At 36.4% G+C, this 19,532-nt stretch overlaps 1 protein-coding gene across 4 annotated transcripts in view; it reads right to left on the reverse strand.

The window, feature by feature from the left end:
* The window catches only part of COL4A5 (collagen type IV alpha 5 chain), a 254,630-nt gene that overhangs the window by 136,438 nt on the left and 98,660 nt on the right, over positions 1–19,532 (reverse strand). For all 4 annotated transcript variants that reach the window (XM_005700226.2, XM_005700225.3, XM_018044170.1 and 1 more), the window contains exon 2: positions 2,004–2,063. In XM_005700226.2, coding sequence (XP_005700283.1) covers positions 2,004–2,063 — 60 coding nt within the window. The remainder of the gene's footprint in view (positions 1–2,003; positions 2,064–19,532) is intronic.

Consider the following 19,532-nt stretch of genomic DNA (forward strand, 5'->3'; position numbering starts at 1 on the left):
ATGGCTGGATGGCATCACCAATTCGATGAACGTGAGTTTGAGTGAACTCCAGGAGTTGGTGATGGACAGGGAGGCCTGGTGTGCTGTGATTCATGGGGTCGCAAAGAGTCAGACACAACTGAGCGACTGAACTGAACTGAACTGAACTGCATACTTACTTTGTAATCAGTTGTCTAAAAATTCTAACATCTGTGTCATTGCAGAGTTAGTTTTTATTTATTGGTCGTTTTTTTGACTATGGGTCACTTTTACTTGTTACTTCACAGATCTTGTTGTGTTAGTGTCTAGCAGGTTTTAATTGCATACTGGACATTGTACTTAGTATGTACACACATCCTGGATTATTTTATATTGTCTGAAAAGTACTGAACATTTGTTTTAGGAAATAGCTAACTCGGCTGAGTTAACACTTAAAACTCCATTTTCCTTTCAATGGACAGCAGTTAAATCTGTATTGCCTTATTGCGGCCTTTAAGCTGTTCCTTTCTACTGGGTTGAATGAATCCTCCTGTATACATATAAAGTTCAAGGTTCAACCAAGTATTTGGGTGACATTTCCAAGCAGATATTTGGGCTCTCCATTCTGTAACTCTCTACATTCCAGCTTATCTCCCATCATTTTATAGCCATTCTGGCATCCTCAATTCTGTCCTTGACTTCTCAAGCCACTAGAACTGTGGTTTTCTGTCTGCCATCTTACCATCCGTTGCCACACAGACTGAAAGGTACACCCAGGATAAAAAGGTACATAAGTGCAAACATGCCCACTGTACTTGCCATCTTTAAGAGGTAGAATTTGCTCTACTGTTTTCCTACTTTGGTCACTCTCCTATGCTATTAAATAGTTGTTATATTTTGTCCAGAATGTTCACTTCTTAAGACTTAATCTGATAAAAGTCATTCCACCCACTAATGTCAGAAATGAATCCCTCTTGGTCTTTGTACCACTACAGAAATTACCTTTACCATAAAACTACTCCCCTCAAACTAATGTTACTCAAATAATGGTTCTGTATAACACTCTTCAATTATTATTAATAGGTGTTCTGTTGGAAGGAAAGTGGGTTAAATAAAGCTTAGAAATATAACTTTGCAAAACAAATAGGTTTCTTTACTCTAGGACTTTTAAACCCCTTTAATATGCTAGTGTACCTTCTATATGCCTCAATGGAATATGCTCAAGATACTATCCTGAACTTTTTCTTATATAATTAGTAATGTTCAGTGATTCATTCAAAAATATTAATTGAGTCTCAAAGAATGAAGACTAGAGTATGATCAATTTCCCCCAGTACAATTCTTTCTAAACTACAGTTCACTATCCCTTTTTAAACACATTTAATTTGTCAGTCACTGATTCATAGTAGCTAGGTTTGTGCTATTTAATCATCACTAATACTTTGTAATCATCATATCTATACAGTAAGAATGCTGTTATGAGAAAAGTAAGATGAAAGTAGAGATGCAGCAATCATTAACTTACATGGACTAGACAAAAATACATGAAATTGCCTAGCATGGTGTCTAGCATAGATTAGTAGCCTGATAAATGTTTTGTTCCTTAAGTGTTGTTTTTACTTTCTTTTGCCTATTAAGTCAGTAATTTCAAGATTCATCAGAGATTGGCAGACTATAGTTATCAGGCCAAATGCAGTCAGAAGCCCATTCTGTATAGTCCAAAAGCTAAAAATCTTTTTAACGCTATTAAAGGACTATTTTTTAAAAAGGAGAAAAACATGTGACAGAGACCTTATGTAGCTCAAAAAGCCTAAAACATTTGCTATCTGGCTCTTTACAGAAAGTGTTTGCTGACTTCTGAGATATAGTCTAATCCCTATAGTAATCTAAAATGAGCAGCATAGTAAAATTCATTTTACTTAATTATATTTATCTATTTATTATATTCATTTTAATTATATGCTGGGGTAGAAGTCCTATTTTTTAAATTAAAATCAGTATTTTATTAGTTTTCTAAATTTTTGAAGGATTAACTCATATCTTACCTTTTCTCCTTTTATACCACTACAGTCACACTTTGATCCTGGAGAACACCCATAGCAAGCCTATAAGGAAGAGAAAGAGGGAGGAAAATCATTAAATATGAACCTAAAAACCAGACTCTGACTTATGACTCAGATGAATTCAACAATCCAAACTTTTAAAACAACTACCATAAAAATATCTAAAAGGATAAATACTATAGACAATGTTTATCTCTGAGGAATCATCCATTTTTTATCATATACATTTCTGTTTGAACTCTTTAAAATGAGAAAATACATTATAAAGTAAAAAATGTCTTTTTAAAAACGAAAAAAAATTCATACAACTTCCCCTTAATATGATTTTCAGCTCTAAGGAACTCCTTTTTTTCTAACATCGCTTGTAAGAAATTACCTCTCACTCTATGTTAGCAAAGTCTTTGGCAACTAGCCAAAGATGATTGCCACTTAAAGTCCCTCGCTTTTCTGCATGCATTAGCAATCAGGGAGCATGAAATATATACTACCTTTTACCACCTTTCTTTCCTTTGCTTCCACTCTTTCATCACTAGCAGCTTAGTCTCTAATACCTCCAAGTTTGACTTCAGATGCTGTTCCCAGAGCCTAGGTGTCTTAAACAGCCACTACTAACAAGCTCATTCTCTCATACTAGGAACTGAAGTACTGGAGCCAGAAAAATATCCTCCAAAATAAGAACCTTAGAACAAGAAGACAACAGATGATGTCTGCCATCCAGAACTATCCTTTACTCTTGCATGAAGTTGAACTGCTTAGAAAAACAAATAGTAATTAGTTTAGCATATGTAGATAGTTCACCATTTATATAAAATAAGGGGTTGTGCTCCTCATCAAATAAAAGAAATTTTTATGTGATATAAATATGTAAATGAATGTTTATAATGTTCAGCCTTGGGAGGCTATGATTTAAAATGTACTGTAGCCTCCTTCCCAACATTCCATGCTTTCCTTTACTCCAATCATTACCATAGTACCTTCCCCAATTCTTATCAAAGCGCTAACCTTGTTCTTCTATTTAAAACTCCTAACACACTCAGCCACAACTAGAAGTCACTCTCATGCTAGAATTCCTTTTCCTAATTATAACAGCAAATAATAATGGCTTGATATTGGGGGAAATCTCCCACTCACATTGCAAAAAGCTGTTTCAGTAAAAGATGTGCATTTGACATTTCTAATGAAACTGTTATATGTCTATAATTATTCATAGGTAATTAAGTTATACACTCTAGTTTTAGTGTTATGTATCAACTACATTACAGGTTAAATAGACTTATTCAGACTTACTTATTCATCAGATATAAACTGAGCATTATAAGAAGTCAGAAAACACGTTAGGTGTTAATACTGAATAAGGCACACTCATTCTAACATATATAACTAATTCAACAAATACATATTGATCACCTGTTATGTGCCAGCCATTTGGTTACGTTAGATGCAGGTAGTGATACAAAGACAGTATATCACTGCTCTCTAATGGGTAGGATAATCCTATACATAAATATTACATTACAAATTGTCAGGAACACACATCAATTTAAGATATTTAGTAGTGTTCTGTACAAACATGAATTCTAGATTCCAAAGTAAAACTTTAAAACTTTAGAATTTATTGATTCATGAGAGTAGTTATATTCACTGAATTAGACTGTGCATATTAACAGCATTCAATTATATGCATTAATGGAGTAAAGGATAGTGATAATCAAAAATGACTGTAAATCTAAGAATTAACCTTGACTTTGCATTATAAACATAAATATATTTGCATAGACTTTTGGTTCTGTAAGTAAAAGGTGGTGTAATATTCTATTCTCATCTATCATTAGCAGTTCTATCTTTTTATGGTTATCTGTATGTTATATATTATATATGTATATATTTATAATACTGCATGTGTGTGTGTGTTAGTTACTCAGTTGTGTCCTACTCTTTGTGACTCCATGGACTGTAGCCTACCAGGCTCCTTTATCCATGGAATTTCCCAGGCACGAGTGCTGGAGTGGGTTGTCATTTCCTTTTCCAGGGGATCTTCCTGACTCAGGGATTAAACTTGGGTCTCTCGCATCGCAGGAAGATTCTTTACCATCTATCTGAGCCACCAGGGAAGCCCATAATACTGAATATTTTCACTTATATGCGGAATCTAAAAAGTAAAACAAACTAGTATATATAGTAAAAAAGGAAATAAACTCAAATATAGAAAACAAATTAGTAGTTACCAGTGGAGGGAAAGAAGAGGGGAGAAGGGAGATAGCGATGGGGATTAAGAAGTACAAGCTATTATGTATCAAATAAATAAGCTACTAGTATATATTGAACAACACAAGGAATATAGCCAATATTTTTTAACAACTATAAATGTAGTATAAATTTGAAAATTGTGAATCACTGGTTGTACACCTGAAACTTATATTGTAAATCAACTATAGCACAGTTACAATTTTTTTTTAAATTAAAGGAGTTCTAACATTTAAAATACAAACTAAGTTCTTGAAAATAATTTAAAGCAACAACCTAATAGGATTTCATCAATATGGAGAAGATAATATGCAACTTGTCTTTATAATTGCATTTCTGATTTTTTAGTATCCAACAATATCCTTCAACTTGTAACAGAATTTATAAACAAACAATAAAACTTTAGTCATGCATTCCATTTTGGAAGTGATTTTATACAAAGATTTTCTAGAAATTAATAATCTCATCATTTTGTACTTCTTTATAACTTAACATGTGGTTATACTTTAGAGAGGTCCCTGCTTAAAACATTTGGTGGCTACAGAAAAATATGCTTGAATTCAATTTGAAAATTTAATTTATATTCTATTTATTCCACCTAGGTTATGAAAATGACTCCAGTACCCAGTTCAAGAAACAAAAGGAAACTGTAATACATAAACCAACCACTAGATGCCACTTTTCTTACAGTTATAATCGTGATGCTCACAAGGAAATAGCTTCAATTTGACATCTGCTAAATGGAACAATTTACTTTTTATCAACATCTATCAATACTGATTAGGTGCTTAATAAGAACCAAGCACAATATTAGGGCTGAGTTGTACAAAAAAATTAATGAGTGTTGCCTTTAAGGAACTTCCAATCTAGTAAAACAAAACAAGTCAGGCCCAAACAAATGAAAAGAACACTTAATATAATGCAATAATGATATAGCATACAACAGGAAGAGAAAAAGCTCCAAGATGCAACAAATACATCCTGATTTTACCTCAGGAACTGACTCACTACGTGACTACAGATAAGTCATTCCTGTACCCTAGAGTTCAGGTTTCTCTTTGGTAAACTTATAGAGACAGACAATATAACTTTAGATATTTTCTAGCTTTTATAGTCTGTGATTCAGTAGGATTTACCGAGTGAAAATGAGTTGTATAATCAATAATTGTTATCAAACTTAAGAGACTTCCTTTGAGCTTGGGAGTGTTCCTAATGTCTCTGCATAAAATGTAAATAGCTGCATTCCAATTTTTAAAAATGTAGTAGAAATGTATCTAGAGCAAAATGGCCATGCTAAGCAATAAAATTATAATACAAATTTTGTGAACAAAAACATTATTAAGTACCTCAGTCTAAAGGACTTCTTAAGTCCATAGGGGAAAAGTATTGTAGGAGTTAAGTTTTAAAAAAATAAACTTTCAAAAACTGTGGAAAAACTATTCTACAAAGTCACTGAAGACTGTTGAAGCAAGAAAAGCAGTGCAACTATAGCAATGTTGTACACTTTTTAGTGTGGGAGAAAATAATAAAAAGTAAAAAAGATTTTTTATTATCAAATAAAACATATCATGAAGATACAATAATTAAAACAGTATGGTATTACTCAAAGAATAGGCAGCTCAATTATCCAAAATACAAAGGCCAGAAACAGATATACATACACAGACACACAGGTTTGCTATTTGATAAAAGTTGGAATATGAAATAGATAGGTCTTCCCTATAGCTCAAATGGTAAAGAACCCACCTGCAATGCAGGAGACCTGGGTTCAATCCCTGGGTTGGGAAGATCCTCTGGAGAAGGGAATGGCAACCCACTCCAGTATTCTTACCTGGAGAATCCTATTGACAGAGGAGCCTGGCGATTTATATAATCTGTGGGATCACAAAGAGTCGGACACGACTGAATGACTAACACTACTATGAAATAAATGTAAAAATAGTGGGCTGTTAATCTTGATGCTGGGCAAGTATAAAAAAACAATAAATTTAGATTTCAGGGTACTACAGTAAAAAAAAAAAGATTAAATGTGTAAATGAAAGCAAACTTCTGTAAGAATTAGATTCATTTATAAAACCTCACAGAAATTCAGATACTAGGACCCCATCCTAAAGATTTTGTTTCAGTAAGCTTGAGGTTGACTATCAGAACCTAAAATTCTAATAAACATTTTTAGGTGATTTTGCTTCAGATGATCTGAGATATATACTACAAAATAATGGCACAGAGAAATAATATCCCAATAATGGAGTTAGGTATCAAGACAGTTAAAAAAAAAAACTTTTATGCTTGCAAAGAATGTAAAAATATCTTAAAAACCTCAAAGAGAAGCACAATAGGATTTACCAGGCCAAAATCTAAGGGGAAAAAATTCCAATAAACTGACCATAGAAACTACTTTTGCCCCAAGGGCATTTACCAGACTTGGGGAATTTGAGATTCTTGTTTTTAGTGTAAAGTGAAGTTGCTCAGTTGTGTCTGACTCTTTGCGACCCTGTGGACTGTAGCCCACCAGGCTCCTCTGTCCATGGAATTCTCCAGGCAAGAATACTGGAGTGGGTTGCCATTTCCTTCTCCAGGGGATCTTCCCGACTCAGGGATCAAACCCACGTCTCCCGCATTGCAGGCAGACGCTTTAACCTCTGAGCCACCAGGGAAGCCCCTGTTTTTAGTGTAAGGGAGAACCATATACAAAATAACCCCAGAGAATTTTAAGAAAAAGATATTTTGGATCTCAACAGAGAAGAACAAGGGGCAAAGATCCTTGAACAACTATAACCACAAGCTGGCCATCGTACAGATTTGCAATTCAAGTTAGCATTTAGCTGGGTGGCCCACTAACTTCAAACTGTAAATTTTTTTAGAGTGGACTCAAACTGCTTCGATCTCCTAGAGTCTGGACGAAATGCATATAAATCCTATGCAGAAGAACATGTGTGTGTGCTTAGCAGTGTCCAACTCTTTGCGACGCTATGGACCATGAACTGTAGCCTGCCAGGCTCCTCTGTCCATGGAATTCTTCAGGCAAAAACACTTGAGTGGGTTGCATTTCCTCCTCAGGCATCTTCCTGACTCAGACAGGCCACATCTCCTGCATTGGCAGGCAGATTCTTTACCACTGTGCCACCTGGGACGCCCATAGAAGAGCATATGTTCATATTAAACTTCAGAGAAATTTTTTAAAAATCCTTTTTGAGAGGAAAATAAGCACTCACATTCAAAAATCACTAAGCATACAAGGAAGCAAAATACCATAAGCAAAAATCAGGAGAAACATGTCATAGCAGAAACTACTCAGCAAAGATTTCAAATATTAGAATTATTAGAAACAAAATACATAATGACTATTTTTACAATGATGAAAGGTTTTTAACTTTAAGACAATAAAGGAAATCACGTAAAAAAATGTAACAGCTAAACTGAAATATAAATTCTAAAAGTAAAAACTATGATATTTAAAATTCAATGGATGAGCTTCACAGCAGACTAGATAACAGCTGAAGATAGACTTAGTAAAGTTAAAACAAAGTGAAAAGGAATGATCTATAATGTAACATGGAGATGAAACATATGAGAAATGTAAAAGAATAGTTAAGAGGCATGGAAGAAAGAGTGAGGTAGTATAGCAAACAGGCAATTTGGGTTATAGAAAGAAGAGGCGAAAGAAGGAATGGGGCAGAGTCAATAGTAGAGATAATGGTGGAAAGTTTTCAAGAACTAATTAAAGACATCTGTGAGTCTAGAAGTCTAGCAGATCCAATGGAAGAAAAATCAAACCCCAAACTAGATGCAAAATAGGGTTACTTCAGAACATCAAGCCAAAAAAAACAAAAAAAGCCCTAAAAAGCATCAATAAAGGCAAGATAGACTGCCTTCAAATGGGTGACAATTAATTTACAGATAAGTTCTCAGATATTCAACAGAAGACAGAATACCATGAAATTGCATCTTTAATAAGCAAAAAGAAAACTGTCAACCCATAGTTTATACCCAGTGAAAATACCTTTCAAGAACACGATAAAAATACAAGCATTTCTAGACAAACAGAAACCGAGAAAGGATGCCCCCAGCAGGACCTCACAAAAGGAAATTTAAACCTTTTGAATATCTTCTCCTGTGTAAGAAAGGAAACACAAATGAAATGGAAGGTTTAAAATACAAAATGGAAATAAGAGAAAAAATAATACACTTGTGGTTGAATTTTAAAAAATACTAACTATAAAACAAAATTATAAAAATAGATGCAGTGCTCAAAAATGCAGTACTAACATGCACTGGAGAAGGCAATGGCAACCCACTCCAGTGTTCTTGCCTGGAGAGTCCCAGGGACGGGGAGCCTGGTGCGCTGCCGTCTATGGGGTTGCAGAGTCAGAAACGACTGAAGCGACTTAACAGCAGCAGCAGCAGCAACAGAAAAACAGTGATAAAACAATGTAAGTTAGGAGAGGATGAGTGAAGTTAAAGATCCTAATGCCCTTGTAACTGTAAAAAACAAATATGGACATTGATTACTTTAGACTTTGATATGATAAGCATGCAATATAGGAATTCCAATTTCCAGGATAAACCTTAAAAGAAGCCAAGTTTTCCAAATTATTAGAGAAAGGACAATACTCAAATCCAAAAGAAGACAAAAGAGAAGGACAGAAACAGAAAGTGCTGTCTTAGAAAAGACAATACAATGGCACACTGTGATGAAATAATCAGACAAATCTGGAATATGGTACATTATAGAAAAAAACTATGATGGACTATTCAAAAACTCAGTGCCACGCCATGAGAGAGATGACTTTGTAAATGAGAGCTTGAGGAACTCTATGAATCATCTCCCTAAGGAAACAACAATAAATGATGAAATTTAGGAAAAAAATTTCTGGCTTTATCTGAAAAACCTACAGCAAATGAAGAAACACTTATTCAACCAAATTTACTAAATTTCAGTGTGAATAAATATGGCATTTTAGCCATGACCCACTCCTTTCCTCTCCTCCTGCCCTGCTGAGTTTGACAAAAGCTCCACACAAGGTGGGAAGCAGACATGAATGCAGAGCTCCTTCTCCCTCCATCACCCAGTTGAGCATTACAGTAATGCCCAGTTCCAAACTACAGAAGTACGCCAAGCAAGAACAGTTGAGAGTTTTGTGATTCTTGTCTTCCACACAGTCCCAACTCATAAAAGATCTAACCTCTGGCATGGCAGGCTAAGAGTACTGGAGTCAGTCACTCATAGAACAAAGGCTGATGCTAGTGTAATCAAGCTGAGGAGACCAGATGTTACTGTCCTTCTCAGTATCCTGTTCACAAGGCAGGGTGTCACTCTAAAAAAGACGGTCACTGCTTCTGCCATCAGTTCTGGAGCAGTCACAGAGATTTTGCATGGGTGGGTCAGTTGACAGGTAGGGAGACCATAAAAACAAAGATCTCTGAAGGTCTCCCTAAGGGTCTTGACTTTACCTGGAACAGATGTGGGGAATTTGAAACCAAAGGGCACTCTCAAAAACAACAGAAATTTTGGTGGAAAGCAATTAAGAAGAGGCAGATAGCTTTATGAGAACAAGTCAAACCACAAATCAGCTACAATTTACCAAAGATACCTGGAAAAAGAGAAAAATAAGAAGAGAAGCCTTGAGACTAGAACAAGTCTCAAAGATTTGGCTTCAAAGATTAACTTCTGAAACAGGCCCTAAATTAACTGTCAGAACCTGGAGCAATGCATGCCCAAGTAAGTAAGTAAGTGTTAGTCGCTCAGTCATGCCCTGACTCTTTGCGACCCCACGGACTGCAGCCCACCAGGCTCCTCTCTCCATGGGATTTTCCAGGCAAGGATACTAGAGTGGGTTGCCACTTCCTTCTCTGGGGGATCTTCCCAAACCAGGGATCAAACCTGGGTCTCCTGCACTGCAGGAAGATTCTTTACCAACTGAGCTACAAGGGAAGCCCCATGCATGCCCAAAGACACTGTCAAAAACAATACAGCCACTAGTAAGTCATCAGTGAAGGTTTATAGCTGGGTAAGATACCAAAGGAAATCACCTTAAGAGAGAGATCAGGGGAAAAAAACATCAAAGAGAACCCTGATAAATACACAGTCATATCAAGGTGACTGTGAACATGCCTAAGGCTACAACCTTTGGGTAGTGACATCAAATGCTATACCATGTTGGGGAAAGAGACCTCAATCAAACAGTCTAGCAAAATCATTGAAAAAAATGGACAAGCAAGCAACAAGCCCTGGAGAGGAGGAGAATCAATAATTAGATTGGCTAAAATACATTACCTAAAATGTCCACATTTCAACAAAAGACATAAAGAAACAAGAAAGTACCCCATACAAAAGGGGAAAAAACAAGCAATAGAACTACTTTTCACAGGGCTGAGATGATGAAATTAGTGCACAAAAATGTCAAAGCACCCATTATACAAATATGTTCAAAGAATTAAAGGAAACAATGTTTAGAGAAGTATAATGATAGTATCTCAACTAAAAGATAATATCAATAAAGAAACATACTTAAAAAAACAAATGGAATTCTAGAGTTGAAAAATAAAAGAAAACTAAAAAGAAAATTTCATTAGAGGGCTCAACAGTATATTTGAACTGGTTCAGTTCAGTTCAATCGCTCAGTCATGTCCGACTATTTGCGACCCCATGAATTGCAGCACGCCAGGCCTCCCTGTTCATCACCATCTCCCAGAGTTCACTCAGACTCACGTCCATCGAGTCTGTGATGCCATCCAGCCATCTCATCCTCGGTCATCCCTTTCTCCTCCTGCCCCCAATCCCTCCCAGAATCACAGTCTTTTCCAGTGAGTCAACTCTTCACATAAGGTGGCCAAAGGACTGGAGTTTCAGCTTTAGTATCATTCCTTCCAAAGAAATCCCAGGGCTGATCTCCTTCAGAATGGACTGGTTGGATCTCCTTGCAGTCCAAGGGACTCTCAAGAGTCTTCTCCAACACCACAGTTCAAATGCATCAATTCTTCGGTGCTCAGCCTTCTTCACAGTCCAACTCTCACATCCATACATGACCACAAGAAAAACCATAGCCTTGACTAGACGGACCTTAGTCAGCAAAGTAATGTCTCTGCTTTTGAATATACTATCTAGGTTGGTCATAACTTTTCTTCCAAGGAGTAAGGGTCTTTTAATTTCATGGCTGCAGTCACCATCTGCAGTGATTGTGGAGCACCAAAAAATAAAGTCTGACACTGTTTCTACTGTTTCCCCATCTATTTCCCATGAAGTGATGGGACCAGATGCCATGATCTTCATTTTCTGAATGTTGAGCTTTAAGCCAACTTTTTCACTCTCCTCTTTCACTTTCATCAAGAGGCTTTTTAGCTCCTCTTCACTTTCTGCCATAAGGGTGGTGTCATCTGCGTATCTGAGGTTATTGATATTTCTCCCAGCAATCTTGATTCCAACTTGTGTTTCTTCCAGTCCAGCATTTCTCATGATGTACTCTGCATATAAGTTCAATAAGCAGGGTGACAATATGCAGCCTTGACGTACTCCTTTTCCTCTTTGGAACCAGTCTGTTGTTCCTTGTTCAGTTCTAACTGTTGCTTCCTGACCTGCATACAGATTTCTCAAGAGGCAGGTCAGGTGGTCTGGTATTCCCATCTCTCTCAGAATTTTCCACAGTTTCTTGTGATCCACACAGTCAAAGGCTTTGGCATAGTCAATAAAGCAGAAATAGATGTTTTTCTGGAACTCTCTTGCTTTTTCCATGATCCAGCACATGTTGGCAATTTGATCTCTGGTTCCTCTGCCTTTTCTAAAACCAGCTTGAACATCTGGAAGTTCACGGTTCATGTATTGCTGAAGCCTGGCTTGGAGAATTGTGAGCATTACTTTACTAGCATGTGAGATGAGTGCAATTGTGTGATAGTTTGAGCATTCTTTGGCATTGCCTTTCTTTGGAATTGGAATGAAAACGGACCTTTTCCAGTCCTGTGGCCACTGTTGAGTTTTCCAAATTTCCTGGCATATTGAGTGCTGCACTTTCACCTCATCATCTTTCAGGATTTGAAACAGCTCAACTGGAATTCCATCACCCCCACTAGCTTTGTTCATAGTGATGCTTTCTAAGGCCCACTTGACTTCACTTTCCAAGATGTCTGGCTCTAGATTAGTGATCACATCATCATGATTATCTGGGTCGTGAAGATCTTTTTTGTACAGTTCTTCTGTGTATTCTTGCCACCTCTTCTTAATATCTTCTGCTTCTGTTAGGTCCAGACCATTTCTGTTCTTTATCGAGCCCATCTTTGCATGAAATGTTCCCTTGGTATCTCTAATTTTCTTGAAGAGATCTCTAGTCTTTCCCATTCTGTTGTTTTCCTCTATTTCTTTGCATTGATTGCTGAAGAAGGCTTTCTTATTTCTTCTTGCTATTCTTTGGAACTCGGCATTCAGATGCTTATATCTTTCCTTTTCTCCTTTGCTTTTTGCCTCTCTTCTTTTCACAGCTATTTGTAAGGCCTCCCCAGACAGCCATTTTGCTTTTTTGCATTTCTTTTCCATGGGGATGGCCTTGATCCCTGTCTCCTGTACAATGTCACGAACCTCATTCCATAGTTCATCAGGCACTCTATCTATCAGATCTAGGCCCTTAAATCTATTTCTCACTTCCACTGTATAATCATAGGGGATTTGATTTAGGTCATACCTGAATGATCTAGCGGTTTTGAACTGGTAGAAGAAACAATCAATTAACTTTAAAATAGATGGTACAACAGGAAGAAAAATGAGGAACAAAAATAAACAGAACCTCAGAGAAGTATAGGGCATCATTGAGGGCATCACCTTACACATAATGAGAGTAACAGAACGAGAAGAGACAGAATAAGTAGGAGAAAAAATAATAGAAGAGGACTTCCCTAGTGGCCCAGTGGTTAAGAGTCCATCTGCCAATGCAAGGGACACAGGTTCAATCCCTAGTCCAGGAAGATCCCACATGCCACAGGGCAACTAAGCCCACTAGTGACAACTACAGAGCCCATGTGCCACAACAACTGAAGCCCTCATGCTCTAGAGCCCATGCTTTGCCACAAAAAAAGCCACCACAATGAGATGTCTACACATGGCAATTTAGAGAGTAGCCCCTGCTTGCCACAACTAGAGAAAAGCCTATGCACAGCAACAAACACCCAATACAGCCAAGAAAAAAGAATAGAAGAAATAATGGCTAAAAATGAACTACATACATAATATCTTGGTAAAAACATTCAAAAACAAGGACAATGAAAAAGTTTTGAAAGTAACAAGAGGAAAATGGCATTCTCTAGCACTGAATTTCAGAAAGATTAACAAATAACATCTCAGAAACAATGGATGCCCAAAGACAGTGGGATGGCATATTAAAAGTACTCAAAGACAAAAACTATTAACCAAGAATCTTATAGCCAGCAAAGCTATCTTTGGAACACAAAGGTGAAACAAAGACATTCCCAGATAAACAAAAGCAAACAGATTTTATTGCAATCAGACATGCTCTACAAAAACTACTATAGGAAATTGTTCATGCTGAAAAAAAGTGAATCCAGACAGTAATTTGAAGCCCCAGGAAAAAAGAAAAGGAATGCTGTTAGACACATCTATATAATTGTAAGGGCTCCCCATGTGGCTCAGTGGTAAAGAATCCACCTGAAATGCAGGGGATGTGGGTTCAAATCCCCGCTGAGTTGGGAAGATCACCTGGAGACAGGAATGTCAAACCACTCCAGTGTTCTTGCCTGGGAAATTCCATGGACAGAAGGGTCTGGTGGGCTACAGTCCATGGGGTCACAAAGAGCTAGACATGACTGAGCAACTGGGCACGGCACAGCACATATAACTGTAAAAGGCAGTAAAAATGCATATTTCTATATCTTTCTTCTCTTAACTGACTTAAAATGCAATTACATAAAACATGTGGCATAATGGGATGGGCCTATAACATACACAAAGGTAACATATTTGACAATAACATAACTAAGGAGGTCATGAGAGCAAAGTATTGAAACAATTTACAACAGATAATAATATGAAATCAAATGAACAAAAAACCCAGAAAAGTTAAATAAGAAGTTCACTATAACAAACTATATATACTTTCTTTCCTTGCTTTTCTCAGTTTCTTTAAAGACATAAAGTTATACAACATTCTAATTTCAATTAAAATATTTTATTTTTAAGTTTCTAACATACAAAGATGTAATATGTATAATAATAGGAGGAGGAAAAAAGAATAAAGCACCATAGAAATAATATTTCTACATTTTAGTGGAATTCAGTTGCTATATTTTAAATAGATTATGATAGGTTATGATATCCATGATAAGCCCTGCTGCTGCTGCTAAGTCACTTCAGTCTTGTCCGACTCTGTGTGACTAGAGCAACCATAAAGAAAACTAAAAAAAAAAACAGTGAAGAAAAACATTAAAGAAAATTTTGTATTAAACTAGAAAATATCCACTCAAAAATGAAGGTAATAAAAGAGGAATAGAGGAAGAAGAAAACAACAAAATGGATGAGAAATACAGAAAACAAAAAGTAAAATGGCAGATAAAATCCAATCATATCAATAATAACATTGAATGTTTATGGATTAAACAAGCCAATCAAAATTCAGATTTGCAGACTATATAAAAAAGCAAGATCCAATGATGTCTATCAGAGAACACATTAGATGAAAACATACAAAAAGACTGAACATAAAAAAATGGAAATAATACAATCATCCAAACAGCAACAGAAATGGACTGAATATTTGTTCCCAGAAATGGACTAAATATTTGTTCCCTGTCCCTACAAATGCATATGTTGAGATGCCAATTCCAATGTTATGATATTAAGAGGTGAGGTTTGTGGAGATACTTAGATCATGAGGGTATGATCCTCATGAGTAGGATTAGTCCCCTTATAAGAAGAAACCAAAGGGTACGCAGCCCTCTTTCTGTCATGTGAGGATACAAGAAGTCAGCAGTTTGCAACATGGGCTCTCTCCAGAACATGACCATGCTGGCAGCTTGATACCAAAATCCCACCCTCCAGAAATGTGAAAAATATATTCCTGCTGTTTATAAGCCACCTAATTTGTGGTAGCTCAATTTCCTGGGTAGCTCAGCTAATAAAGAATCTGCCTGCAATGCTGGAGACCCTGGTTTGATTCCTGGGTTGGGAAGTTCCCTTGGAGAAGGGATAAGCTACCCACTGCATTCTTGGGCTTCCCCAGTAGCTCAGATGGTAGATTCCACCTATCAATGCAGAAAATGTGGGTTTGATCCCTGGGTTGGGAAGATCCCCTGGAGAAAGGAATGGCAACCCACTCCAGTATTCTTGCCTGTAGAATCCCCATGGACAGAGGAGCTCGGCAGGCTACAGTCCATGGGATCACAAAGTCAGACACAACTGAGTGACTAAGCACAGCACAGTTTGTGGTATTTTATCATACAGCACAAACTAAGATAGCAACCATAACAAAGCTGTATGGATATACTAACAGACAAAATATATAATAAAACAAAAAACATTACCAGAGATAAAAAAGGACATTTTATAATGATAAAAGAGTCAACATATCAGAAAGACATTACAAGTAGAAACATAGATGCACCTAGCAAAAGAACCCCAAAATACAAGAAACAAAAAATGACAAGTTAGAAATAGACAATTCAACAATAGCTGAATTGTCTTCAATAATAGGTAAAATAGCAAGGCAGAAAATCAACAAGGAAATAGAGGACTCGAACAACAACATAGATCAGCTAGATCTAACAGACATCTGTTCAACCCTCTACCCGAGAAGAGTATAACGTACATTCTTCTCAAGAATGCATAGGACATTCTCTGGGATAGCTTATATGCTAAATCTTATAAAAATCAACTTCAATAAAAGTTAAAGAACTGAAATCAAAGTATGTTTTTCCATGAAAATGGAATGAAATGATAAATGAATAACAGAGGAAAATTGGAATATTTACAAGAATGTAGAAGATAAACAATTTGTTCCAAATTAACCTTTGGGTCAAAAGAGAAATAACAGGTTATATTAGTACTCTTATGAAGTAAATGAAAATAAAACCGGAAAATATGACAGCATATGAGATGCATTTAAAAATGTTTAGAAGAAAATTTATAGGAGTAAATAACTATATTAAAAAATATGTCAAGTTAATAAACTAATTTTACACCTTTAGACAGCAATTCCACACCTAGATTTATGCCTAAGCAAAAGAGAAAAACAAACAAACAAACACATACATGAACGTTCATAGTAGTATTCACAGTTGCCTAAAAACTATTGAAAAAAAATGTCCATCAACTGATAGACTGGTAGGTAAAATGAAACATATGTGTCTGGTGGAATATTATTTGGCAATGAAGAGGAATAAAGTACTGGTGTATACTACAAACATGGATGAACTTTGAAAACATTATGCTAAATGAAAGAAGCCAGATACCAAAGACTACATGTTGCCTGACTCTATTTACATGAAATGTCCAGAGTAGACGGCCCTCTAGAAACAGCAACTAGATTGGTGATTACCTAGGTCTGGGTGGTTGCAGAGTCATGGGGAGTGTGGATTTCTTTTGGGGTTGATAAAAATGTTCAAAAACGAATTTGAGTGATTGTTGCACAACTCTGTAAATATTCAAAAAACCCACTGAACTATGAACTTTAAGTGAATAAATTGTATGTAAATTATCTCAATGAAGCTGTTAACAATCAGTGTCATAAAATAAAATGTGAGAAAACCACTGTGTCAAAAACTGTGATGGGTCAGAGATTTTTCTTTACTTGGAAGCAAACAAGTTAGCTTGCCATAGTTTCATGGATGCTGTCAGAAAATACAAAACTTTTTTGACTAGAGACAACACATAATTTATTACTTACAGTAACAGCCTAGGCTTCCCTGAGCCCCAGTTCCCACAGGCTGACATGAAGAGGACAAGATAATGCCTTCACATACACATTATTGTCACAAGAAATAAACTGACTGTTTAGGGAACCTGCATATTTTATAATGGGAAGTAAGCTTTCTTGACAATTGCTCTGAGATTTTATCTTTACTACACTGGACAGGAAAGAAATCTGGATTTTACTCCAAAGGGAGATACTATCTTTATTTTCCAAGGTGTTCACTATATAAATATTCTTGAAAAGATAGTTGAAAACAAAGAGCTAGTTCCTCTCAAGATGTATAGAGATACAAGAGATCCATGGAAAATTTTCTTCCAAACCATCCCATACTTTTAGAAACTTAATTCCAGATTTTTAAGAACTTTTAAAAACTTGAAAAAACAAATGTCATACATGAACAGCTATGAAAGGTTTTTAGGACCATCTGAATATGACTTGAATATTAAGCTACCCTTTAAAATTGTTAACTTTTTTAAGTGTGATAATGATGTGATGATACAGTATAATGTTCTTTTCCTCTGCTAAGTCATGAAACATGCTGAGATATTCAGGCCTATAACATGTCATGATGTCTGAAAATTATTTCTGAATCATTTAGAAAAAGTGTATATACAAAAGATTTAAGTCACTAAGTCAACTTATATAATCATTACATACATGCACACACAGATGTTAGAGATAACACAAAAATATAAAGCAAATATGGCAAAATGATAGGTATTGAATCTAGAGGGAAAATATACTTGTAATTCATTAAAATTTCTTTGAGCTTTTTGAAACTATTGTTATTAAAAAGTTAGGTTTGTAAGTACATTGTTTAAAAAGTACTCAAGAGGCAAGTATTCTCAGACTGCAGAAAACTGGGTAAACTACAACACGTATGCTACTTTGGAGACCAAAAACAAAAATTCAGAGAAGATGAAAAAGTTATTCAAATAATAAAGAAAACATATAGCTATGTTCAACTCAGTTCAGTCACTTAGTAGAGTCTGACTCTTTGCGACCCCACGGACTGCAGCAACCCAGGCTTCCCTGTCCATCACCAACTCCCGGAGCTTACTCAAACTCATGTACATTGAGTCAGTGATGCCATCCAACCATTTCATCCTCTGTCTTCCCTTTCTCCTCCCATCTTCAATCTTTCCCAGTATCAGGGTCATTTCTAGTGAGTCAGTTTTTCCCATCAGGTGGCCAAAGTATTGGAGTTTCAGCTTCAACATCAGTCCTTCCAATCAATAATCAGGACTGATTTCCTTTAGGATGAACTGGTTTGATCTCTTTGCAGTCCAAGGGACTCTCAAGAGTCTTCTCCAAAATCACAAATCAAAAGCATCAATTCTTTGGCGCTCAGCTTTCTTTATAGTCCAACTCTCACATCCATACATGACTACTGGAAAAACCATAGATTTAACTAGAAGGACCTCTGTTTTTTTAATATGCTGTCTAGGCTGAACATAGCTTTTCTTCCAAGGAGCAAGTATCTTTTAATTTCATGGCTGCAGTCACCATATGCAGTGATTTTGGAGACCCAAAAATAAAGTCTCTCAGTGTTTCCATTGTTTCTCCATCAATTTGCCATGAAGTGATTTGACTGAATGCCATGATCTTACTTTCCTGAATGTTGAACTTTAAGCCAACATTTCTACTCTTTTCTTTCACTTTCATCAAGAGGCTCTTTAGTTCTTCTTGGCTTTCTGCCTTAAGGTTGGTGACATCTGAGTATCTGACGTTATTGATATTTCTCCTAGCAATCTTGATTCCAGCTTGTGTTTAACTCAGCCCAGCATTTTGCATGATGTATTCTGTATATAAGTTAAATAAGCAGGGTGACAATGTGCAGCCTTGACGTACTCCTTTTCCTATTTGGAACCAGTCTGTTGTTCCATGTCAAGTTCTAACTGTTGCTTCCTGACCTGCATACAGATTTCTCAAGAGGCAGGTGAAGTGGTCTGGTATTCCCATCTCTTGAAGAATTTTCTACAGTTTGTTGTGATCCACAAAGGGAAATAGATGGAGAAACAGTGGAAACAGTGCCAGACTTTATTTTTTTGGGCTCCAAAATCACTGCAGATGGTGACTGCAGCCATGAAATTAAAAGATGCTTACTCCTTGGAAGAAAAGTTATGACCAACCTAGATAGCATATCGAAAAGCAGAGACATTACTTTGCCGACTAAGGTCCGTCTAGTCAAGGCTATGGTTTTTCCAGTAGTCATGTATGGATGTGAGAGTTAGACTGTGAAGAAGGCTGAGCGCCGAAGAATTGATGCTTTTGAACTGTGGTGTTGGAGAAGACTCTTGAGAGTCCCTTGGACTGCAAGGAGATCCAACCAGTCCATTCTGAAGGAGATCAGCCCTGG

This window comes from Capra hircus, assembly GCF_001704415.2.
Source record: "Capra hircus breed San Clemente chromosome X unlocalized genomic scaffold, ASM170441v1, whole genome shotgun sequence".
NCBI classification, from domain to species: Eukaryota; Metazoa; Chordata; class Mammalia; order Artiodactyla; family Bovidae; genus Capra; species Capra hircus.